Here is a 26,444-nt window from a genome sequence, read left to right as displayed (position 1 = left end):
TTTTCCCTTCTGCAGATTGTAAAATTCTTAGCATTGTGAATTTAGTGAGTGTTACTCTCTTCCCTACATTTTCTCAGTATTAGTTTTTGCAGCTGAGTGACTAATGTGGAGTAAAAGCTTCACTTTTTATTTAGTGAAGCTCAGGTTTAACAGGGCCTATGGATCTTCACTATTAAACTGTGGGCAATGAACATGGTCTCCATAAAAAAAATACATTGTAAAATGGTACCTTTTAAAATTTTATTGACCTAGCCAGCATTATTTAACTCATGCATAACCACAATTACCATGCCTCTTAACCTTTTCTGATTAGTTGTCCTTCAGTAAGTCTCAGTTCAGCTGTGAAAAGATGGCTTTAAGCTTGGTAAGTGCTTTAGCGAAGTCTCTTGGTCCAAGAGGTTTGGACCAAGGTACAGGTTCCACTGTACGTAAGTGCTTCATGGCAAATTCTGCCCTTGTCAGAGATGGGTATCCCAGTATCCTAAATTAAATTTCAAGGACCGCAGGTTTGATCCTTCCATGCCCCTCATGTATGGGCAGCAGATCTTGTCTTCTGCAACTTTTGAGTTAGTTAGTCCACATTTTTCATCTGATGCATTAAAATCTGCTTCTAGCCTGGTGAGGCCCTAACTCAGAAGAGCCTTGCCACACACACAGGAATAAGAACCGTCCCAACTTCTTAGGTTGTAATGAAGCCTGATTTACTATAAACAGAAGCAGCATCTTAACAAAAATAGAACTGGATCCATATTACTATTTTAAGAACTAAGACAACTGATTTAGCTGCAGACCATTGTAGCATCCAACACACGTATTTTTGAGTCAAATTCCCATTATCCTCACCCAGTATATAAAGGCTACTGGAGTTTCTAATCCCCAAGTCAAATTTTCAAGTCAAAACTTTAAAAAAAGTGCCTTCTCATGCTCAGTACCAATTTCAAGAGTAATGCTCCAATTCCTACAGAATCACAAGCATCTCACATTTGCAGTATCCCAAAAGGATCAGAGAGGAACACCAGGGCTCCTCAAAGGACTACCCACCACTAAAGCTTTTGACTAAGCATCATCCAGACATGCCCAGAACTCTGGCAGGTTTATGGCCATTTCCTGGGGAAGCAGTTCCAGTGAGCATCTGAACTGCACTTAATTCTGCCAAGAATCAGCTGAAGGTGTTGAGTTTTACCAATGTTATACTCAGTACCAAAGTGAGTGACACAATCTTTTCATAAGAGAACTGCATCAAGATCATGGTTTGTGGTTCTAGTTTGGTGTGCATGATGCAGTAGTCTGAACTCCTGTTTAAGAAATTGCCAGTAACAACATGTACTACAAAGTCTCATACTGAAAGTTCACCACCAAAGCAGTTTATTTAGTATTGTGCACAACATCTTTACTTCTGACTTGATTCAGACTTGGATGTAGAAGCTCTCAAAGAAGAAAGCCGGCGCCTCTTGGCAATCTGCTCCTGGCGTTTCTCCTTGGCTTCCTGAAAGGCATGAAGTATGGAGATGTTACACATCATCAAGCACTTCAAAACACATACCAAGGAAAAAACCAGGGAAAATGCAGTTTGAAGGAATGAATTCTGTAACTCAATAATGCTAAATAATTTCCCTACTACAGCTCAGATTTCTGCCAAGTATCCAAACCAGCACAGACCTGTGTCTTTGCACCATATGCAAACACCCAAAACTATGTTACACTGCACACCAAAATATATCACTGTGCACACCCAAAATTTTAGTTAAGAAACTGATGTAGAGTTTTCAACACATCAAAGGTGCAGCTCTCTGTTTCTATCTGGAAGTAATGAAATTCAGGAAGCACTACTGTACTGCTTTCAGTACTGCTTCAGCAGTCACTGCAGTTTTAGGAGCAAGGGCAAACACACGCTAACAAACACCATCTTGCCAACTTATCCTCCATCAAGATCAAGCACTGAATCTCATTCCTCCACACTATCACTCCAACGCTTGGGCATCTTGAGGTTAAACCAGAATTCATTTGAACTAAAATAGCTATGGAAAAAAATATCCTCGGAAGGCATAACTGTTTATTTCCTTCATAAAAGGCTCTCAAATTAGTGAGCCTGGTTAATTTCTATTCTCTATGACAGAAACATAAGAAATATTCCAAAACCCCAACTGACTAGCTATGTTTATACTCATATTTGGGCACTTATATTCAAATTGAGCAGGTGCAGAGCAGCCGTAGGCATAGGGCTAGTTTGCCATACAGTCCAGTTTACCAAATCCCTCGATTCTGGAGCTATATTCCACACACCTGAGCTAGAATGGCAAACCTACCTTCATCCTCTTGGCCAACAGCTTCGCGTACTCGGCAGCTTCCTCCTTGTTCTTCTGAGTGCGCTGCTTCTTCAGGGCAATACGCCGGCGCTTGTGCTGCAGCACTCGAGGAGTCACCAGACGCTGGATCTTGGGAGCCTTCGTTCGGGGCTTCTTGCCTAAAAACCATTAGGGATCAGCCAAAGTGGCCCAGTACCTTCCAAAGGGGCCACAGGCCTCATCTAGCCAACTTTAGAGTAAGTCTGATTTACTATTACAGTAACATGATTTAGAGTACTACATATGACAGCGACTATACAAATTTAGCACCTTCACAAATTTTACAGGAAAAATTATCAATTATCACCAGACACAGCATTAACAACATACTGTCTTAATGCTTGTGATTTGTTATTAGAAATGAAGTGAGAATTCCTAGCTTCTCAGCAGACCTGTCTCCTTTAACTCCCCCCTAGACCTAGATTTTTTAATAATAAAGGACTCAATTACATAGCTTTCAGAACAAGCCTTTTTTCCGGCATTAGAAAGACATCTACAATTTTACTTAGGAGTTTGACATTGTTTATCCCAGAAAACAGATCAACTGCGCACAATGGGCAAACACACTACCACACACATCCGTAAAATAAAATTTCACTAAGCCATCCTGACAGACTTTAACAGTCATACACCAGTCTGATGCCCACCAGGATCACATTCTATAATTGATAAAACCATTTCCTATGATGTTTTCCTTTCCCCCACAAACTTTCACAGTACTCAAGTCTAATCATACTCTTCTAAAAATCCACTTTTTTCCCCCAATCAAAAGCAAAAACCTCAAAATTAAAATCTTACACTGCAATACAGAGGCAGTAAGGAAAGCAGTGCCCTGCCAGTAAGACCTCATTTTAGACTGCCTGCCATGAGCAGAGGGGGAAAAAAAAATCTTAGCATTTTCTCTCCTTGTATTTAACTTTCTTTCATTAGCAACTACTTTTGGGTTATAATTAGAAACGCTAGCAAAAATTACTCCGGAGTCTATCAAACTTTTAAGAACAAACCATGACAAAACATGGCAGAAGGGTGAAGGAAATGAAGCAACCAAGAAACTACTTTTTTTCCACAAGTTACGGCTGACAAAGTTTAAATACGGTGAGTGTCAACTTCCCAGATGCACTACTACCTGTGCTTTGTCCAGTGCAGTGGGCTGGACAGCTTGGCAGTAATCACAGAAACCCAGAGAGCTGTTCTAGGGGGAGCTCTTACCCTCTTTGTTCAGAGGCTTCCTCACAACATACTGGCGAACATCATCTTCCTTAGAGAGGTTGAACAGCTTGCGGATCCTGCTGGCCCTCTTGGGACCGAGACGACGGGGCACAGTTGTGTCAGTCAGCCCAGGAATGTCCTTTTCACCTTTGGGAATATAAGTTTAAAAATGCCAATTACTACACTACTGAGCACCAGGTTCAGAAGCAAAACCCTACATTTAAAAGACGCAAGAATTCAAGGTAATGCTAGGTAATCTTTGGGGTTCGGCTGCCAGTAGCACCATCCCAGCCACCCTTAGCTCCTTTGACATGATCAGATTTCTACAGCAACAAGAAGTGCTTCAGTAACCAGTTTTAGCATTACAAGAATGCAGTGCTCTGAGGACTGCTAAGATGCATTCATGCTCTGAAACTGGGACTGCCATGTCAATTCCACACAGCTTACCAACCACTATCAAGCAGGCTCCTTCCAGGTGTCTATGTCTACCTATGTACTGGCTGTTCCACTCAGACTCTTACCCTTTTTCACTATGACCAAGTTCAGGACACTCAGGTTCGCATCAACGATGCAGCCACGGACAGACTTGCGCTTTCTCTCGCCAGTTCTCCTGGGGCGGTAGCAGGAATGGCCCTTGCTGAGCAGAAGGCGGACACGTCCATGGGTCAGGACACCCTGCTTCATGGGGAAGCCTTGCTTGTCATTGCCACCGCTTATCCGGACAACATATCCCTGTGACAGGAACACTTCTGAGTTACTCACATCCTTATTCCCTCAAGCAGCAGATACCAGAGCAGACTGCACGGAACAACGGAGCAGCATGTCCATGATTCAGCTAGAGTCACTGCTACTGGTAGTGCACACAACTTCAACCAACACCTCTGGAATAGTTCAGCAATTTTACTCAAAAAATGTAAAAAAATACCTCTGTATACCAGAACTTGCAGTTAGTGTGATCCGTTTTACTTTGAAGTTTTGTTGGAAAGTAATAGCACAAAACCTCTCACCATTATTGTCTAGCTTTTCTGGAACTGTGGGCTTAAATAAAGACAGTTGTCTTCACAAACTGAAAACACAGGAGTGTCTAGAGTAGTGATATACAGGAAAAAAGTTGGATCACTTTCCTTGTTAAGATGGCAGCAGAAAAGATCACATCCCTAAAGTTCAGCTGCACGGTCCATATTAGCACTAATTATTCCAAGCCCGTCCACCAGGCCAAACATGTTTTTTCTCATACATTAGCAGCAGTTTAAACAAAGTCAATTCTGAACAACCAGCAGTTTTATACTGCAAGTTTAACTTGTCCTGAATATCAAGAGACAGCACTCAAATGAAGATCAATAAGCTACTGTGAAGGGGAGCTGTGAGAGAGAAGAAACGCTAACCACAAGGTTTTAAAAACAAACCCCCACTACTCAGGTAAACTACTGGGAGAGGCTAGCTGGTTCAGTACAAACACAGCAAGAGAACCTCTTAACTTGACCACCAAATGCACATCATACACATACTATAGCTGACAAGTGCATACTGGAGAAATTTTGTATTTTAAGCTCCTCAAATACAACTCTTACACATTCTTCTGCACTACTTACCTTCCACTCCTCACCAAGGGAATCAGCCAGCACTTCCGTGGCCATTCGTTTTTCATAAAATGTCCTGAGCTTACGCTCATCATCTACTTCAATGAGCTTCTGGCAGCCAGTAGCCGGAAAAGAGATGTTGAGCTAACAAATAAAAAAAAAAAAAAAAAACCAAAAAAACAAAAAAATCCGGTTGAAACTTCTGAGAAAGATTTCAACAAAAATTAGAATCCACCTGATGGTTAGAGCTTGGCATTTCAAGGTTGAGATTCCCCAGCTGCTTACACAAATGCTCACCAGAAAAACCTGGGAGTCACCACCACACTTGGGAGAGCCAAGGCGAGGAGGTCCACGTTCGGCCGCACTGGGCTATACAACTCCTTCAGTCGCAACAGATTTTATTTTAGCTAGAGATCGATCAGAGAATGCGAGCAGCAGAAACCTGTGCTCCCTTCTTCCTACAAACCCCCCACAGCACACGCCGCATTAAGAGGCGCAAGTCACTGCAAAGGACCAGCACCTGCTGTGGGGGACCACTCGTACCACCCAAGGGCCGCTGCAGAGCGCAGCGCTGCACGGCCGCCTGCCGCCACTGCCTCGGGCACAGCACGCACAGCACCTCCCTACCAAGCCCTACAACCGACTGCACAGGCCTCTCACCCGCAAAACTCCCTCCGAACCAAGCGGCTGCTTCGGAAGCCCGGCGCTCCGCAACCCCGCGGCAGCACAGCCCCGGCCAAGGAAATGGGGCCCGCAAGCAATCCACTCCCATCCGCCCCGCAGCTGCGCTCCAGCCCCATCGCCAAAGACCATCGGCCACCAAGAGCGGCTCTGCGGGCAGCGACGCCACCATTTACGGCGGGGAAGCCCAAGCGCCCCTACCCGAGCGCGACCCCGGCCCAGTGCGGCCTCACCTTCATCCTGCTCACGTCTCGACGCCGCGGGAAAAGGCCGCACTTCCGCCCGCACTTCTTACATACACCCAGAAACTCTCGCGAGAGCAGTACTGCCCGCACCCCACGTGACTGGATCTGACCAATGCCGAGCGAGGCCTTTACGACAGGGGCGGGGCCAGGAGGAGCGGTCGGGGGCGCGGCCTTGGTGCGTGGCCAGGCCCCGGCGCTGCCGCGCGCCCGATTCCGGGCAATTGGCTCCTGCTTGGGCCAGGCCCGGGTCTGTCATTGGCTCCTTGAGGCGCCGCTCGCCAGGGAGAAAGCGTTCCTCAGGAGCGGCCAGGGGGACAGCAGGCAGGCGCTCCGGGGCTGGGAGCACTGGCACCTGTAAAAAGAAGCGCCATCAATACGCGACTCACTGGCTTTCGGGGAAGGCGCGTTGTTTGCGCGGTATGAGCGCCGCCCGCCCAGATGGGCTTCCCGGTTCCCTGCCGGCCGTGTCCCGCACTTCCTGCGCACGGGAGCATGAGCGTGCGGGGAGGGGCCGCTCCTCTCCATCACACGGCTGGAACTGACCCTGTGTCCTTTGTCCAGTTCTGGCCTCCGCAGCACGAAAGAGACAAGGAGCTACTGCGGAGGATGGTCAGGGGTCTGGAGCATCTCTCTTAGGTGGAGAGACTCTGGGAGGTGGGACTGTTTGGTCTGGAGAAGACAGAGAGGATCTCATCAATACATAGGAAAATCTCAAATGTGGGTGCCAAGAAGATGGCGCCAGACAAATTTCAGTAGTGCCCGGTGGCACAGCATAATGTCCCTAAACTAAAACACGGGAAGTTTCACCTTAACATGAAGAATTTCTTTACACTGAGGGTGGCAGAGCACTGGAACGGCTGCCTGGGGAGGTTGTGGAGTCTCCCTCTGTGGAGACACTCAAAACCCACCTGGACGTGTTCCTGTGTCACCTGCTTCAGGTGATCCTGCCTTGGCAGAGAGGTTGGACTGGATCCTCTCCAGAGATCCATTCCACACGTAACAATTCTGTGATTCTGTGTGAGATATCTCTAAGCGTACAAGGGCGGCGGGCATGCTGCCCACGCCTGTGGAGCAGTTGGCTGCTCAAAGCCGCCAGGGAGCGGGGAACAGGCGCTCGCACCGCCCGGCACCTTCAGGACAGGCTCGGGAAAGCCAAGCGGAACGGGGCCCCGCTACCTCTGCCCGCGGAGGGCCGGCCCGGCCCCGCCCCGCCCCGCCCCTTGCGCGGGCGGCGGCGAGGCGCGGGCGGCAGCGCGGTCACCGCCCCGCGGCGCCGCCGGGCACGACACGGCAGGGCAGGGCGGGACCGGAGCGGCGGCCGGGTGGGCGCGATGGGCGCGTTGCTGTGGTGGGACCCGCTGCGGGCCGGCAGCTCGGAGGTGGACTGGTGTGAGGACAACTACACCATCGTGCCTGCCATCGCCGAGTTCTACAACACGGTGGGTGGCGGTGGCGGTGCCCGGCGGAGCGGGAGCGGCGGCTGCCTGGGCGCCGGGGGCTGCGGGTGGGCGAGCGTGCGGCGGCGGGCAGGACCCGCTGCAGCCCGAGGCGCTCCTGCTGCCTGCCAGCTCCGTCTCCTGTGGAGTTTTCGTGGGATTGTAGCATGCCCTTCTATGGCTTTCGACTTCTTTTTCTTCTCCGGTCGCTGGCATGCCTAAAATTAAGGAAATTTTTCCTAGTTTTTCAGGTATACGGGGAGATTTTCTAGTCATGCTACTACCGGTAAGTAGTGTGTAGCAGGCCCTGTCCTTGTCTTTGTCGAGACTTGTGGTGGCCAAGCACCAAGTTTTTGGTGCTAGATTGCCCTGGTCTATCACCCATTTACGCAAACAGGTGTCAGCGCCTTGATGGGCATGCATAGCAGTGATGGGTCAAGATTAAAAAGTACCTTGGTGTTTGGAGGCAAAACTGGGTTTCTCCCAGACGTGTTTGACTCCAAGAAGACAAAGGTTTCATGGAGAGTTTGCCTTTAGGTTGCAGGATGAAGTCAGGAGTGGATTTTTGGAAGCGGCGGAGATACCTGTTTCAGAGAGCAACTGAAGTATGGAAGAGAGGAAAGAGGAATAATGTCATTGTTGCTTCTTTCCAGTTAGTCATAGTTTCCCCCTGAGTCCTCTCACACCTTCCCAATACCTCTCAGCTGCTGGAGAGAACTCACAAAAACAGCCAGAGCAGCAGAGCCAGATTGCCCTTTACCACATGCCTTGGAAAGGGAGAAGTGCTCCTGACATCCTGTTGATGTAAAGAATGGCAGTGACAGATCCACTAGAATAAGATAATCCATTGGGCTTTTGGGTGGTTTGCCCTTCCATGAGAATCACAGGGGCAAACCTGCAAATGCTGTCTGTTTTCTGTTCTATAGGAGGTAGTGTGTGCACAAATGAGGAGCTGGAGCTTCTGCTTTGTCTCTTTTATACTTTAAAGTGGGCAGTGGTTTTTTTCCCCCCCAAATTCCATCCTTGTTTGAACTCTGTTTCCCTTTCAAGCCATGTCTCTTTGACTGCCAACACGTAATGAAAGAAGTAGGTGTCTGGCTTCCCTGGATGGAGTGTGTATCCCAGGAGGTTCTGGACATGCAGAGCAAGTAATTCCATGGTGCAGTGTGTACATTGCTAGCTTGTTTTCTTCTTGTACTTAGCTGCTAAAGTCCTAAAGATGGTGGCTGGTCCATGCCACTGAAGAATTTTGAGGGTGTGTGAGGGAAACTGTCGGCTTTTTTTGTGTGTCTGATGTCACCGTGCAAGAACCAAAAACAAAGGGAGGAAAAGGTCAGGATAAACAAGATACTGAATACAGCAAATGTGTTTTGTAGCCAGCTATGCAGGGGGATGGGTATCCTTCTACTGTATGCGCTGGTTCAGTCTGGGGTAGAGTGAATTTTCCTTATAGGCCCTGGTATGGGGGTATGTTTTGTGCTGGAAACAGGGTTGGTGACTCAGGCATGTTTTCATTACTTCTGAGCAGGGCTTACTCAGGCCTTTTCTGCTCCTCACCTCACCCAACTAGCAAGGGGGCTGGGGGTGCAGAAAGCATTTGGAGGGGACACAGCTGGGACAGCTGATTCCAGCTGACTCGTTGGATTTCTCAGGCCATATGGCATCATGATTAGCATGTAGAGCTGGAAGAAGGAGAAGGAAGCAGTTGGGGCCTTTAGGCCATTTGTCTTTGCAAATCACTGTTATGTGTGATAGGAGCCCTACTTTGCTGGGGATGGAGAACACCTGCCTATCCATGGGGAGTGCTGAGTGAATTCCTTATTTCGCTTTGTTTGTGTGAAGAGTTTATATTTTCTCTATTGGACTGTTCTTATCTCAACCCCCACAAGTTTTTTCACATTTACTCTTCTGATTTTCTCCACCATCCTGCTCTGAAGGGAGTGAACAAGCAGCTGGGCAGTCCATAGTTGCTGGGTGGGATTAAATCACAACACTGTACTGAGCTGATTAGCAGTAGTATAGAAGCTTACCAAAGTGCTAGAAGTTGCACTTTTGTGTCCAGATGAATAACTGAGGCTTCAGACAGGTCGACAGACACAGAAGAAAGTTTGCCCTGGAGCTTGCTGTGTTGTGGCAGCTGTGTACAAATCAGTAAGCTGTATGCTGAAAGAGGAGGAGAACAAGAGGCAGTGTTGAGAGTAGTCATGTTTAGGCTCTCTTCAGCAATACCAAGTTATTGTTATGGCTTGATTTCTCTGTTAGCAACTTCTGAAAATTAAAACAGCGAGTTGCAGTGGATTGATGGGATTGTGCAACTGTGTCCTCAAAAAACCAGATGCTTACAGGACAGTTATGGCCCTACTCTAAAAAGTACCTTAGGTGGCGCCTAAATTATATTCTTTCTAGGGTGGGTTTGTTCTGACTGATTCAAACTCCCTCGAAGTTCCAGGAAGCTCTCTTCAGCAGACCTGAATCTGGCATCTGGGTCATTAAGCTTTAGATTAAAACCTTGCTAATCCGCATTTTAAAATGCCATGGCTGAGGTCAGAGTTGTGGTTGAGGTCTCATGCAATATTCATGTAAGCACAAACTGGAACAGCTTATCTGCTGCTTATGTATTTTTTAAAAAATTAATTATGTATTCTGGTGGGGCTTAAACAGAAAACAAGAAGCATTCAACAGAATTAAATCTGTAGGAGAAAACTGTTTGGAAGTTTTGTATAAATTGATCAAACTAATTTTTTAAAACATACACAAGCTAGACTTAACATGATTTTTGTCTAGCTGAAGTGAGGCCACAGAACGCTCTGTAGCTCAAATTGAAGGAATAGTTATAAAAACAGTAAATTTTTTTAATTTTTTTTCCTTCTGAAATGAATAAAGTAATGTGTTCTGATGCAGTGTAACCCTACTCCACACCATAACAAAAGTCTCCAAATGATCAAAACAATTTTCTCTGTGAAGAGGTATTTACAAAATAAAAGATATTGCTTATGTTTTAAATACCTGAAAACAGTATTTTTTCCTGGGAGAGTCAGTATCTAGCAATTCAATATGTTGCATTTAATTATGCTTGTAATTTCCATTTACTGAGGGAATTGCAAGGGTTTTATTCTTCTTCTTTTGCTCCCTGGTGGCATGGAAATAAAAGTTGTAAAAAGTTATGAGGTAGTCTTAAGAGTGTGAGAGTATTTGTACTCTCCCCACAGCATCTTTTTTTTACCACAGAAGAGTTTTAGTGTATGTGAATGTCATGTTTAGGTACCAGGATGTGGAGGATACACACCCTCTGATGTTACTGGCAGCTGCTTTAGTCCAGTTTTGCTTTCTGCTCAGAAGGACATGGTGCAGTAGGTTTTTCTGTGGTAGTTGAATTCTGCAGCTGCTCTCTGGGAGATGTAATCAGTAGTGACAAATACACGAGGACTGCAGGAAACATCTGTGTCAAGACAGTGGCCAGATGTGACTGAAGTTGTATGATCATGATCTAAGCAAGCCTATTCTTGCTGTCCTATAGGCTTATGTCCTGAATTTCTATTATATAATTAATTAGCTGAAAATTAAAACTAAAGGTCCAGAATTGTATGAAGCCAAAAGAATGGACGGTTACTGCAGGACTGCTTGCCTATTTTTCATAACTGTAACATCTAATCATTGCCTTTTGCAGATGCCAAAGGAAATCTTCTGGACTACTGATGTAAATTTTTGCACTTACTGTAATTATCAAAGTATTTGAATTGTACATTACCAAGTCATGGAGGCCAGTTATGTATTAATATTAAAAAATGCACATGCAGTGTACTTTCTGAAGCCATACTTTAATATTTTTTAGTACTACAATTATAACAGCTTCTGAGATGTTAGGAAATCCTCCTGATGACCACTGCAAAGAGTACAAGTCATGCTCAGGCTCCAGTCTGCAAGGGATTTCTTGCGTTTGCAGGCAGGACCTTAGCATGAATGGGAGTTTATTCCCAGAGGAGTACTACCATAGCACAGAACTGCTCCCTTGTTGGCTAATCACTTGCATAAATCTACATTGCTACAGCTGTGGTAAGTAGATCTAGCGTGTCCTTCATCATCTTGTTCCTAGGTGGAATAAGGACTTTCTAGCCAAATTTTGATAGGCTGTGATTGCTTGTTCTGATTTTGTTTGCTGGTCTGTTTCAGCTGTAAAAGTTTACTTCCAAACCACTTGGTTTATAATCACCTATTTTCGCTCCTTGACACCTCCCTTCAGCCTAACTGTGTGTAAAAGCCTAAAATGCATAGGGCACTCCCAGGCCCCCAGAGGACTCACTCATATTCCATCATCCCTGCTGTCACTGTAAATGCTTCCTACCTGCTTTGGAGTAAGGGAAGTCTTCCTGTTCTGTGTATGTGCCAGGACATCATGCACTGGGATCCTGGTCCATGACTGTATTCCCAACTTTGCTGACAGTCTCTGCTGCATGGAGACTGGGTGGGGTGTTTTGTGAATGAAAGTTTCTCAGGTGAACCTGTTTTGTTGAATGTGTAGGTTGCTTTACATGAGTTTAAACAACTTGATCTGCCTCTTAAAATCTTTTCTCAGACTATGTTAAGAGGTTGACAACAGTAGCTGAATGAAAAAATTCCTATGTTATTCTTTAACTAGTTCTCCAATAAATTTTCATTATTGTTGGCACAAGTTTGTAACCTGTGAAGAGGCAATCTGTCCCAAAGGAATGTTGTTGACCCAGCATTATTTTCTACATCAGCTTCAAAGCAGTTTTGTCATGGGTGATATTCTCTTGTGCTTGGGCTCAGCAGGCAAACATGAGAAACCTGAGGCTGGAGACTCCTCCTGTCCTTTGGCCCATTGTGAAGCAGCAATAGAGTCTTTTCATAACTGCTCAATTACTGTGCCATGGCTGGCTCTCAGCACTGGCAGCTCCTGGGAAGAACCAAGTGATCACTACTACAATGACAGTTCCTGCTAATTGATAGTAAACTGTTTCCAGTATTTACAGAATCATGCTTTAGATTGTTTGTAAGCAAGAAAAACCAGAAAACATGTCTCTATTCAAATCAAGCGTATTAAATTTAAAAATTAGACCACCTAGCAGTGGTCCTAATTATAGCCTTTCCACCTTTCTATAACTAGTTTTCAGTCATGTTCTGTAGTGGAGAACCAAGGGAAAAAAATTGAAGTATAAAATGACTTAAAGCTCCAGGCTCTCTTTACCCTGTACAAAAAGGGTTCTAACTTTTAGCCTAGTGTTGTATTTCAGACCTTCCAGACAATAACTATTGCTCAATAAATTGACTTCCACAAAGCTTGTCTAGCTCTGTCTTGTGTCAGTACTTCTAGTGCTTTTTCCATTCTAGGCTTGATAGCCAGTGAGAGGACAGGTCACTGGTCCTCAATAGCTTGATCTTGTATGCTTTCTGAATTGCCACAGTCTTGAATGTAGGTTCTCAATGAAACTCCTTTGGGAACTGACTTCAGTTGTGACTTGAATAGCCACATCTTACCTTGCTGAAAGTTTTTATACTGTTACTAATTTAATGATGTTAAACAAATCAATGCTTTTGCAAAAACAGCTCAGCATAGGCAGAAATAGAGGGTCATAATTTGTTGAACTGGGGCTTTACTGAATGACAAAATGTTATTATAGAAAGCCTAAAGATATTTAAGATTTGTTTATTTTCTGTCTTTGTGAGACTGTTTGGTTTTTTTTTCCTAGATAAGCAACATCTTGTTTTTCATTTTACCACCCATATGTATGTGCTTGTTCCGTCAATACGCAATCTGCTTCAACAGTGGAATATATTTAATATGGATTCTGCTAGTCGTGGTTGGTAAGTTGATTACTCTGTATTTGCCAACTCATGTGTGAACTGAGAGAGGACATCAGTTTTTCCTGCTTGTACTTGACTGTTTTTTAAAACAAAGCAGTCCTGACATCTATGGAAGAATTTGCTTGTATTTGCTTAAAGCCAAAGCGGCCATAATTTCTGGAGGGAAAATGCCTTTTGCAAACTGAGGTTGATGGGAAATTTGACCATAGTTCTGTTCCCTTCCAATCCTTCCTTGCATACTTTTTTTTTTCCTTGTGTTTGGGTTTACTCTGCAGCAGTGCTGACCCTCATTGCTTATATAAGAGCTGAAATGCCAGTGCAACTTAGGAGAGGAATAGGGTTTGTGCTGAGAAGGCCCAGAGATGTAGATGTGGGATTCTGAAGTTTGTTCATTCCTGGAGGCACTTCAAGGGGATAATCTGAGCCCCCTGGGGTAGTGTGACACTTTCCACCTGTAAATCAGTATCATGGGTAGAGAGTAATCATGATACTGCTGCTTTTTCTCTTTTCTTACCCATTCTTGTGCTCTTGAGGAAATCTCAAAGCAGCATTTGGCATTTATTTCTTAATTGGTTTTGCTTTATACTTTTCCATGTGGTGTTTCTTCAGGCACATCTTTCCTAGTAGGAGCTGAGATTTTTAGCTGCTACTTTTGTAATCTACTTTTGTAATGTACTTTTGTTCGTGATTAGCAAGAGTATGATAGCTTGGATTGCCTCTTAATAAAGTTGGTGTTTTTTGTAACCTTTTGTAGACCATTTCCTGTAGCTACCATTTCCTGTGAAGTTCTGAGCATGAGCAGGGTGTTTCAGTCTATTTCCAGTACTGCAGCTGTTCATAATACTGTCTCTTGATTCATTCGTCCAGGAATTGGATCTGTTTATTTTCATGCTACCCTCAGTTTCTTGGGCCAGATGCTGGATGAGCTGGCTATTCTCTGGGTTCTGATGTGTGCTCTTGCCATGTGGTTCCCTAGGAGATACCTGCCCAGAGTTTTTCGCAATGACAGGTAATCGTACAATGATACATGTGCACTTTCATGTTTTTTGAATTTCCTGTGCTAACACTTAAATCTGCACATAATTGCACCAAGTTATCAGTCTTACCACTGTCACTGCTATTTTTTCTCTCTCCATTGTCTTCCAGTTGCTTGTATCTCATTCAGCCCATTTTGTTAAAAATTCCTGAGTCAGCAGTTGCTGGTAGTGGGATTTGTTTCCTGTAACTTCAGGTGATTAGATGAGATAACATGCCTCTAGAAATGTCTGTTCTTGTTGATTCTAGGGAGACTTTTATGATGAGTAGTTTATATAACTTACAGCTAACGTAGGAGAAGCCATCGTTTACTTCTTCCTTTTGTATATCCTGAAGGATATATACAAGTGAACCTATGGAAGTCGGCTGAATGTTCATCTGAATTTTTAAAATGGTGATTAAGAATGGTGTTTCGGTATTCAAAGGCTGAGTGTTTCTTTAGAAACCTATTGTTGTAAAGGGATTGTTTTCTTTTTCTTGCAGGTATAAAAAAATACTTTATAGCCAGTTTAAACTATTTGGTTGTGGTTTGCCCCTCCCCCACAATAAAACCATTGTGTTGCTCTTTTATGCAGCAAAGAAGTTGAGGTAATGGAGAGGCTTGAATTGCAGCATCAGTGTTGTTCTCTCTGAAGATTGCTAAGACTGTTGCCTTTTGCCTTCTTACAGTGTTACTCTCTGCCCGAATTTTTTATTTGTTTGTTTGATTGTTGGGGGTTTTGGTTGGTTGGTTTATTCTTGACAATATGCCAGATTAGAAGTTGCTAATGCATGGAGAGAAGTTTGGTGCCTAGACTGACCATACCTCAAAATAGTTTGCACTGGGTACAGTGTACCTATAATTACTGTATACAGCCTATGTGCATGGCCCACTTCTCTTCAACATCATCATAAGTGACTTGGACTTTGACACAAGACTAAGTAAGTTTCATGACCACACTAAATTGGGAGGAGGTGTTAAATACCTTGAGGGCAGAGAGGCCTCAACAAATGACAGCAATCACCAACCAGGTGAAGTTCAGCAAGAGAAATTGCTGGATTCTGAGATGGGGCAATCCTGGATGTATGGACAGACTGGGAATGAAATGCTGTAAGCAGTGCCATGGAAAGGGACCTGGAGGTCCTGGTTCCTGGCAAGTTGAACATGGGTCAGCAGTGCCCTGGCAGCCAGGAGGGCCAACCCTGTCCTGGGGTGCATCAGGCACAGCATGGCCAGCTGGGCAAGGGAGGGGATTGTCCTGCTCTGCTCTGAGCTGGGGCAGCCTCACCTCCAGTGCTGGGGGCTGGTTTGGGCACTGCAATAAAAGAAAAACATTAAAATATTAGAGAGCATCCAAAGGAAGGTAACAAGGATGGTGAAGGGCCTTGAGGGGAAGCTGTGTGAGAAGTGGCTGAAGTCACTTGGTTCGTTCAGTTTGGTGAAGACAAGATTGAGGGGAGACTTCACTGTAGTCTTCAACACCCTAGTGAGGGGAAGAGAAGGGGCAGGAGCCAGTCCGCCTTCTGTGGTGACCCGTGACAGGACCTGAGGGAATGGCCTGAAGCTGAGTCAGGGGAGGTTTAGGTGGAATATCAGGAAAAGGTTTTTCACCCCAGAGGGTGGTTGGGCACTGGAACAGCTCCCGAGGGAAGTGGTCACAGCACCAGCCTGACAGTTTAAGAAGCGTTTGGACAGTGCTCTCAGGTATATGGTGGGACTCTTGGGGATGGTGCTGTGCAGGGCTAGGAACTGGAGGTGTTATTCTGCTGGGTGCCTTCCAACTCAGCATCTTCTATGATTCTATGTGGCTTTTTTGCATTGGTGTAAATTTAGTCCTTCTGCATATTACAGTATAATATTATTACAGAACATCATCAACTTAACAAGCTTTAGTGGTATCTTTGTTTATGGTGTGACTCTTAGATGTTCAGTCCAAGTGAAGAATTCAGAGTCCTAAATTTATGTGTAATTTATGTAAACTCTGTAAATGAGCTCTCAGATGCCTAGAGGTTACATTTTGCCAATTAGTGTCTTCTGATATTGCAGGGTGGGTTCACAGTATGGACAAGGACGGTAAACTATTGGTTTGTAAAGGAATAACAACACTTTTGGGGTAAAATACTGTTTCTGTTTAACTTTGTGTTAAAATTGTAAATACTGATATGAAAGATCCTATCATATCCTTTCACTTCTCAGAGAATGTGTCAAAACAGTTACTTTTTAGGGAAGGTCTTGATTCCTTTCTGAAGTATGCAGACACTCTGGGCAACAAACCTGTGCTAGTTTGAAGGCAAACCAGCCAAAGGAATTAACTCCACACAAACATGTTGTGAGTGATTCCAAGTAAGAATTACAATTTAATAGGAAAAATTTGCAATAAAGGCAATAGTACAGAAACACTGGCTTAAACTGACAAAGTCAGAATATGACCCTGTTGGTCAGGGTGGTGATAGCTGTCCCATTGGAGTGAGGGATGTGATCTTGTCAAAGCAGTGATCCTGTAGAAAGGTCTGGTTCTTCTTTGGAGGTCCAGTGGTGGTCATTGAGAGCTCTTGTCCACTGGGAATCCTGTGGTGGTATTGTGGTGTCCCAGGTCCCAGATTATATACAGGTAGGAATGTTAAGTTCCTCCCCCCAGAGTGAATATCTTACAATGGGATGATGTAATTCTGTGGCTCATTCTGGGGAGTCCTTGATGGTCCATGAGTGGAGATGACTCTGCTTTAGGCTGAGTGTGCATTGGGCAGCTGTTGGAAACAACTAACCATTAACAGCTCATCAGAAGGTGCTATTGGTGGTGATAGAATGCATACTTTACATTATAACCCAAGACAAAGCCCTAACCTAGAACAGGTTTGGTTAATACTTTCAAGTTTTTTGCTTTGCCTGACTAATCCTCTAGTATTATGTGTATCGTGTGCTCACAGCTGTACTGTTCACTTTGATCATCCTCATCACACTTTGAATTTTCACTGCTGAAAATGTTATCTATGATGATCAATTTGTGATGTATTTATTCATTGAGACATTCATGTCAAATCAGAACTTCCTACTTAAATAACTTGTTGCTTTCCAGCAGAATGAAAAACTTTAAAGCAAAAGGCAAATGAAATGAGCCTAGCACTTGTGGCCATGGAATGGTACTGTACAAACAGATTGAGACCCTACTTCAAACATAGAAGGCCATCCTTGGACAGCAGTTTTAAAGAGCTGTGAGCCAATAGTTAAAAGGCAGGGTGGTGATCCTCTTTCTCAGCCATAGACTGGAAGTGGGTTGTTTGAAGTGCAGACCTGGAGTTTAAACAACACTTAACATATATTTAATTTAAAAGTTGTCAGGCTGTCTATGTAGGGTGCAATAGTGATTTCATATTTCCTAAGAATATACCAAATCTTGGTTTTGTAAAAAAGTCTGGGAGTTTCTCACCTACTCTTGAATTTGATTAAGGAAATGTTCCAATTTAGCATGTAAGTTTCAGTATCTTTGAAGGCTCTAAAGAGATAAAGGAAAGTTAAGTGTACTGTGACATAGCTGTAGAAGTTGAGGCATTAACAATAAGAAAATACCCTAAAAATCCATGTTAAGAGCCTGAAGAATGATGAGACAGAACATTTTCAAAGAAGTACAGTGCTATGCACTGAGGTAGACCTCAGTTTTGTTACCTTATTTTAATAATGTTGAAATTTCTGAGTTTAGTAATTTAAAGTTTTGAATTAAAAGAAGTTTTTCTGCTCATATAAACTCTACTCAGGAGCCGATTTAAAGCTGCTGTGGGTGTCCTGTCTGGAGTTACCACCTGCCTGGCCTTCATTAAGCCTGCCATTAACAACATCTCGCTAATGACACTGGGAGTTCCCTGCACAGCTTTGCTCATTGCTGAGTTGAAGAGGTAAGTGCAACTCTCCAGAATGCAGGCAGCATTGCCTTCTCAGATCCTTAGGACACTGTGAGATGATATACTATATATGGCTTCAGTGCATGTCACAGCAGATCAGAAATGCTTCTACCACAAGCAAGAGCAAATCTAGTATAAATATTCTTGGCAGTTTAGACATTTTTTTGACAAGGATTTCTTTTCCCTAGGACTTTATAGTAGGTCAGATATTTTCTGTGTGTTCTTGCAACATACCTCTTGCTGTAACCTAATTTAACTCAAATTGGTTTATTCATTGGGAAATTAGGGCCTGGGTTTTGTTTTATCAACAGCATTTTTACTATATATTCTGCATAAGGGTGAGGTGATGGCATGGTTGCAGTCTGGATGCTAGTGGGAGCAAGGCCCAAGCACATGTGGAAGATATTCCAACTCCCAAAGTTGTACTGTAAGACTTGCATGACTTTGTCATCTGATATCAATAATGTGATGGAGTCAGAGTTACAAAGAGAAGGTTAATCACTGCATTTTGGAGAATAGGTGTCAGTCAAGGCTGTAGAAATCATAAAACCAGAATGCAAATAGAGAAGAACCTGAGACTGATTTCCACATTTTAGAGAGTTGTTCTGTTACAGTGATACCAGCAGCTGTCCAGAGACCTTTTTTTCCACTGTGAAAAGGACCAGAGTACTAGCATTTGAACTTGTTTTTTTTCACCTCTTCTCCACTGTCTGAGAAAAATTTTACAACTTACAGTTGCATATGTCCATCAAAACGAGTTAGAACAAAATGTCTTCATTCTAATTGTGTCTGTTAGAATAGAGACTTTCTTGTTTGCTACATTACTCTGTTATGATCTGCCACTGCTATACGATGGAAGCCTCTCCAAACAATGTTTTGTAAAGGTGTTCATGAGTCGTTTCTCTTTAGGCATCCTTCTGTGTATTTCTGTGGTCAAAGACACTTGGAAACAGCACACAGGTTAGTTGTGGACAAGGTCAGTAGTGGAACAATATTGGTGATGTCTCATTTTGATGATGGCACAAAGAACTACTGACAGGGCAAAGGGACATCTGGTTGTGGCACGGGATAATCTGTGAATTCTCTGTCAGTTCCGTATCAGTTTTCCAGGCATGAACTCCTGAGAAACTTGAAAGGACAAGTTAGTGTATCCTAAGTTTGAGTACTGTTGTTTCACATCTAGGAATTGGTATGCCTATAGGTATTTGTTTTTTTAAACTCTTTCTGCAGGGTCATTGTCCTGGTTTGGGAGGAAATCTAGCATCACAAAGCCACCCCAGGACAGTCATATATTACTAAAATGTCTGGAGTTTCCTGGTCATGTTTTTTTTAGGGAGAAAATTAAGGACAGAGATAGACCTTCTTTTCCAATTGGTGAATAAAAAGGGACGAGAAGTGACATAGGGCCTTCTCTGGCTGTGCATTGGAATGGTTTAATACCACTGATATTTGTGAATGTATTTGTAAGTGCAAAAGACAAATAAAAAGCTTTTCTTTTAAGCTATGCTGATTCTTTTGAAATTTAAAGGGTTACATTCTTGTAAACTGGGAGGTAAGGAGTCATCTCATCCCCTTCTGCAGGAGGAAAATGAATCTAACCATTATTTAAAAGATTTGCTATTTTTCCATTCTGTGCTACCATAGCCAGGAGGGGACTTCACATCCAAGTCTGGTGGACTGCAGTGGAAATTTTTCTGTGAAATAGGTATTTGGGGAAGAAAAGTTGCTTCTGTTCCATGCTGAAGTTTTTGGTATTTTAGGCCAAAACTCCTTGTTGTTTTTTCTAGGCTGTGTCAGTTTTCTACAGAATTCTGGGGAATCAAAACTACTGAGTTTTCAAATGAAAATTTTTTGCTTTATGTTTGTCTTTGATGAGAAGATAATGTCGCAAAAGAGCATTAAGTTCTTAGATGTGGGCCTGGTAAGGTCAAGTGTGTGGCTGGGAAGTATTGTGGGTAGGAGGTGATCAAGAGACTGAAAGGTAGTCAAGTGTCCTTGAAAGACAAAGAAATTGTTAAACTTTATTCTCATTTCTGTCACAACAAGTTCGTTCCTGTGTATCTAAAAAGAAAAAACTGTACTAGAAGATGATATCAGTGGAAAGGTGGTTGTGTATCCTTTGATTTGCCTACTCCGAGCCATTGAGATTATAATGTCATCAAATTAGTAACTATTCCGGGAGATAATGTCTTCCCTGTGCAGATGGTGGCTAGAATATTGTTGCTCAGCTGACTTCTGAGCCTTGAGTAGTGAAGATTTACTGTAGTTTCTGGTCTGACCATTATTATTTGATTCTTCTACTAGAAATTTTCACTGGGGGGAGCCTTGCTTCATTATTGCTGGTTTCTTTATTCCCTTGACTAAAAGGTTAAGCTAGTTAAAAGTTTAAATATTCCTTAGGATAGAAAGGGAGATATCTGTGTAAAATTCAATTAAACAACATTGCACTGTTTTGAAGAAAAGCTGGAATGTTTTTTTGCAGGTTTCAAGATATCAGAAGATAATGCTGCTGAAAGTGTGTATTTAGGTGTCCCTTAAATAGCAAATGACTGGATCTCACAAGTGTTTGCAGAAATATTGAAATTTGAATAACTGTTTTGTTAAGCAGAGAACATTGTGCAGTGTAGATGAAAGGGAAATGGAAGCGGAAGATTTGTGGGATCCATTATCTTTCAGAATAGAGTAGGATAGGATCAGGGCAGCATGAATGTGTCTTTTAGACCCTCAGCTAACAAGTTCTATTTTAGTTCTTATCAGTGTCCATGTCTGTTGAGAAATAAAAGAAAGGCTACATGTCCAGGTGCTCTTTGCATTACATCTCTTCATTGTAGTAGAAGCAGTCTCCTGCTTCCTCAGCAAGCATGTCCTCACCCATCTGAAGCACAGTTACTGCAGAAACTGAAAACTCCATGATGGGTGATCTCAGAAAACCCAGGAATATTACAGAGATCAGCAGGCTGTGCTCTTCTCATTGTGATCTTTCCACCTTAAGGTAGTCCTTTGCAGAACACTCTACAATATTGTCTTAAGTTTTTAAAAGTAATTTGCAGTATGTGATGGTGGTACTGAGCAAACCTGTCTTTACAGTCTGTACTTTTGCTATGGCTGATCTTGTACTGGGTAAGTAAGTCTCCAGTTTTCCTTTGCGGCCTTGAATTCTTTGAACCACGCAGGTTAATTGCCTTTTCCTCTTGGAATTCAGGTAGTCAGGTCCTGACTAAAAGACCTTAAGGTTGAGGCCAAACCTCTTATCCCTCTTAACCCTCAAACCCTCTTAAAAGACATGCAGTTGCATGTGTTTATCTCCTTCAGATATGTCCAGGAAACCCTAATTCTCAATACACACACCCTTTCCTTTGTCAGAACACACAAGTACTCCACCTCAGTAGTCTAGTTTTATCCATCAGATAAACAAAATTGATTCATGTGCCTATCTGCTTAGGTTCATGGTTTAATGCTGTTAGGAACAGTAGTACCTCTCACTGAAGAATATAAATGCCTTAGCATTAACAGAAGTCTTTATACAGTAACAAATATGGGCAAATCTGAGCATTTGCTGCATGGCTGGTGGTTAATGAACAGCATATGTAGCTAATCACTAGTTACACCCCTTCTTAGGTATAGGAATAGTTTGATGTTTGCTGACCACTGATACACTGGTATTTAAGACAATAATGTGTCTTAAAACACAGCTACTGATAAAAAGGTTTGTTTTGTTACATCATCTCTACCTTGCATCAGAGCCAGACTGTAAATGAAGATAATCTTTTAAGTACATTTATGGTGGAATCATTTTAATGATGCATGTCTGACATTGTTTTATAAATGTTTATTTATGTTTTTCTCCTTAGGTGTGAAAACCTGCGTGTATACAAACTGGGTCTCTTTTCAGGTCTTTGGTGGATGCTGGCTCTTTTCTGCTGGATCAGTGACAAAGCGTTTTGTGAGATCTGGTCCTCATTTAACTTTCCCTATTTGCACTGTGTATGGTAAGTGGTGTGTATAAAGTCCAGAATTTGATTCAAATGTGATCCATTCTCACCACATTACCCTTTTGTGCTGCTTGTGGCTATTTCTGGTTAGCTCTAGACAGAATACATAGTAAGATTTTATAAGCCCAGAACAAGTCTTGTGCTATTCAGGGTGGCAGATTTAGGCCTGGTCGTATTTTTAAGCCACTATGTTCATTAATTGTAACTGAATTCCTTGCCATACTGGTTACTAAAAACCATAGCTGTGACTATGAAAACTTAAACTGCCATTGATAATGATGGTAATCCTCATGATGAATGAGGATTAGTGATTAATTAATGATGGTGAAGTGGAGAAGAGGTAAAGGGCTTTGATCCCTTTTCTCTTTTACCACCCAGCAAATCATGGTTACTTACTTGAGGTGCCATATCTCAGCATTTCTGCACAAATATGACAGGTGCAGAGAAGCCAAAAAACTGGAGCCTGTTTAGACCAGGGATAAACTACAGTTTTTTGGTTTTCTTTTCCAAATATTCTTTGCCTCCATGCAAAGGACAGACAACAATCCTATGGGGGGCTTATGAGAAGATGCTGAAGGACTGACTGATTTTAAAATATGGTGATACAGTTGATTACTTTACTGAATTTATGTTACTGATTTTTTTTTTTCTTTCCTTTTCTTTGTCCTATCTTGGTGTGTGGGTGGCTATTCTCAGGCACATTTTGATTTGCCTTGCGGCATATCTAGGATGTGTCTGCTTTGCTTACTTTGATGCTGCCTCTGAGATCCCTGAGCAGGGCCCTGTCATAAAGTTCTGGCCCAGTGAAAGGTGGGCATTCATTGGAGTTCCCTACGTCACCCTCCTCTGCGCACACAAAAGAACATCTGTGAAGATTACATGAACTTGGAGGCCATGGAATGGGGATGGATTTTCAGCTTATATTCCAGCACAGACAATGTTTATATAATGATAAATGACTAGTGTTGTATTTTCTTTTCTTCCTGAGATAGGCAGCACTGCAAGTGTCATAGGAAGAGGAGGGAAGTGTGTTCATTCCTCTCTGAAGAAGAGAGAGGAAGCCAGGAGCATGGGGGCACTTGAACACTAAAGTAACAAAATGGCTTCTTTGTTTTTTGCACTGTGTTTTTGATGTAGCATTTCTCTTGATAAAAGCTATTTTCAAATACCAGGGTCAAAGAATGATCTCTTTGTAGTAGGTCACCTCTGGTGCTTGATCCACTTCTTTTGTAACTTCCTTTGCGAAAGAAGGCAGTCCAAGATGCCTACATGCCATCCTGTGTCCTTCTTAGCTCTGATTTTGCTGCGCTTACACTTGGCCACAAGAGTGTGCTCGAAGCCCATGCTATTCCCAGCCTGGTGTACCCCAGGCTGTGTGGAAACCAGGCTGTGCATCACTTTGGATCACAGAATACATGGTTGCTTCCTCAAGTACAGCAGGATATGAGTGTTTGCAGCTGGATTACTGTGTAAGTGCAATTAGGCAGTGTAAATGCAGAGGGAGCTAACAGAAGTCCCTAAAACTATGTAGAAGTTTGAGGATTTTATTGTATTTTCCACTGTCCTGTGAATACTTGTATGCTGCATATTTCCTTCTTGCAGAAATGTCACAGAATCCCTCTCTACCTCTTGAGACATGTTTGGTCTTGAATTTGGCATTGAAGTACTCACAGAAGTGTGAACATTACCTTCAGTATGATCTCAGGTCAGCATTGACTGACAGTGTGATTAAACTATAAAAACTCCTAGATTGCTAGATGCACATCTAATTTAAGAGCTGACTTCTCACCAATGCATTGCAAGTGATGTCAAAAATAGTCCAGAGCTCTGCTAGTTATACTTGGGAAAAAAGTAGATAACTGCTTAAAAACCAAGCTGAAGACCTAGATTTCAGTGAGCAGTGAGATGTAATATTGAATCTTGCATTCTTGCAAAAGATTCAGATTTTCCAGGTTTTTTCAGTCCATTTTGTAAAGATAGGGGGTGTCTAGGTCCATTTAGTTTTAAGATTATTAACTTAAAATAATCTTAAGTGTTGAGGTTCAGGAATGACTGTAGGAAAGACTGTAGGTCTTGCAAGCAATTAATACAAGGCCTGTTTAAAAAAATGGTGCAAAGTTAGGCATGTTTTTCAAGTATGAGCAATTGTAGCTGCTAATAGCTGCAGTTTTGGGGAAAAAAGGGTCTACTCACATTCCTCAGAACTCTGATATCAAAACTCTTAAGTGGGTTAAGGCTTTGAATGTACACTTTCATTAATGTGTTATTTCCTTTTTTAGTATTAGACCATGAAATATGATTTTCTCTTTTGTTTACACGTCTTACGTTGTACTTGTTTTTTATCAATGCAAAAATGTACTCTATACTGTGTCATCGTTATGAAAGTTGCTTTTAGCAAGAACTTTGGGCTGAATTAATTTTCAAGCATTTTGAAACCTTTAAAACTTTTGTATTAAAATTTATGCTTAGAAAGCATAGAAGTAAGGTGTATGCTGATACTCTTGAAGCATATTGTTAGTGGGAGATAAGACTTTTTCATGAGACCTTCAAAATAGATGAGTAGACTACTGTCAGATGACTGCAAAATCATAAAAGCAGCATAAAATTTTTCTAATGGAACAGTTTATATTTATACCACTTGGTAGTAGATTTGAAACATCTTTTTTTTGACATATGGTGATACAATTTTTGTATGAAACCTGTTTATAAAAATGTATGTAGTGATGTTTGTTACTCTTTGAAACACAGCTATTTTTTCCTTTTCCTTCCTCTCCCCCATTTAAGAAATGCTCAGCTTCAAACACTTCTCAGGTATCAAAAGTTCTATTATTAGATCCTTATACAGGTAGGATGCTGGCTGGAACCCAGCTAAGTTTTCTGATGCCTAACATGGTCCTACTTTGAGTAAGGCTTTTTGATAGTGTTTGCTAAATTATTATGTTATGGTAAGTGAGTTATTTTCAGTATTGCTTGGGTACCTAATAACTGCAGACATAGTGTACAATTCAAAAAATTGGAGCCTTTCTACTTAATATTTTGCTTGAAAGCAACCTCTGACTCAAAGGGCTCTAGTTAATCTGCTATGAGTTGCTGTCTTCTACTCTGCAGAGTCTGACTACTCACAAAGAAGTAATTTTGTAATGTAAAAAAATCTCAGTAGAGCATTCAGCTATTGAAGAAGTAAATAAATGCAGATAACAGGCCAAGAATAATCGTCCGTATTTTTATTATCTAGTTATTTTACCCTTTATGGGAGATTTTGTGAACAAAGGTCACTATGTGTTGTTCAAAGTTTCACTGTAGAACTGGTTGGAGTATTTTTCTGTAGCAGCAGCTCACCACTTTTAGATTTAGCTATCACACTTTACATTTAATTAGTATTAGCATATATAACTGAAACTATATAACTACACTTATTTTAAAAAATAAAAAGCATGCAATTTTTACAAGATTCACAATTTTACAGATTGCACCTACACAATAATATTAGTACTCAAAGAAGTATATGATTGACATACAGAAGGGTTTGTGCACTGGATTGTACAGATTGATAGAGAATGCACAAGGAGCTGTATTACATTGCAGTATAAAGTGATTTATATGCACCTGCAGGTTTTAAAGGCCCAGAATGTTTTCTTTCCATGCCAGCAGGAAGTGAGTTAGTTCCTGGTGTTTAGCTTCAGTTGGTATTTTAGTCTATTTAGTGGGATGTAATGCTGTGTTGAGTGTATTGTAAATATTGACATGTGATATCCATCATTCCTTTAATGTTGAACTTAAGTTTTTTTACAAAAGGATGTTAGTTTTCAGTGGTAGCAAACACCCAATTCGCAGTCATTAACAACTCAAGAAATACTGTGTAAGGACTGGTGTAGGATTGGGGGTTTCTCCCGTCTCCATTTAAGTCTGTATACTAAATGTTTGTGGAAAACATGTAATACTTTGCAACATTAAACTGTATTTGGAGCAAATATTATTTGCTTTTTCAGGCATCATGTTTGTGGAGAAGAATGCAGCTGCCAGTATAATGCCTTGAACTATAAGGATAATTGTTTCCTTACAGTTATCAGCAATTCTGACTCAGTGAGGAAGGGGGAGACGACATTAGATTGAAGATCATTAATTAGTGAGATAGTGATTAGTTTGTGTATCAAACTGTTTTTTGCAGCTAGTACAAATATTTGAAAACTGCAAGCCTGTGAATCAATGAAGACAAGTAGCA

The 26,444-nt window shown here is 42.2% G+C and overlaps 2 protein-coding genes across 2 annotated transcripts; one reads left to right on the top strand and one right to left on the bottom strand.

The window, feature by feature from the left end:
- Positions 1–1,342: 1,342 nt before the first annotated feature.
- On the bottom strand, positions 1,343–6,140 carry RPS6 (ribosomal protein S6). The gene is made up of 6 exons (XM_066569532.1): positions 6,049–6,140; positions 5,147–5,278; positions 4,076–4,286; positions 3,555–3,701; positions 2,307–2,464; positions 1,343–1,486 (listed from the first exon to the last, which is right to left on the bottom strand). Exons 1-6 carry the CDS (start codon positions 6,052–6,054, stop codon positions 1,391–1,393), a joined length of 750 nt encoding a protein of 249 aa, XP_066425629.1. The 5' UTR covers positions 6,055–6,140; the 3' UTR covers positions 1,343–1,390.
- Positions 6,141–7,383: 1,243 nt separating this feature from the next.
- Positions 7,384–26,193, top strand: ACER2 (alkaline ceramidase 2). Its single transcript, XM_066569020.1, has 6 exons — positions 7,384–7,499; positions 13,205–13,319; positions 14,187–14,328; positions 18,087–18,224; positions 22,082–22,219; positions 22,919–26,193. Exons 1-6 carry the CDS (start codon positions 7,392–7,394, stop codon positions 23,103–23,105), a joined length of 828 nt encoding a protein of 275 aa, XP_066425117.1. The 5' UTR covers positions 7,384–7,391; the 3' UTR covers positions 23,106–26,193.
- Positions 26,194–26,444: the final 251 nt, after the last annotated feature.

Source organism: Molothrus aeneus, chromosome Z (genome assembly GCF_037042795.1).
Source record: "Molothrus aeneus isolate 106 chromosome Z, BPBGC_Maene_1.0, whole genome shotgun sequence".
Classification (NCBI taxonomy): Eukaryota; Metazoa; Chordata; class Aves; order Passeriformes; family Icteridae; genus Molothrus; species Molothrus aeneus.
The sequence above is the reverse complement of the archived record's forward strand: the minus strand, read 5'-3'. Positions and strand labels throughout refer to the sequence as shown.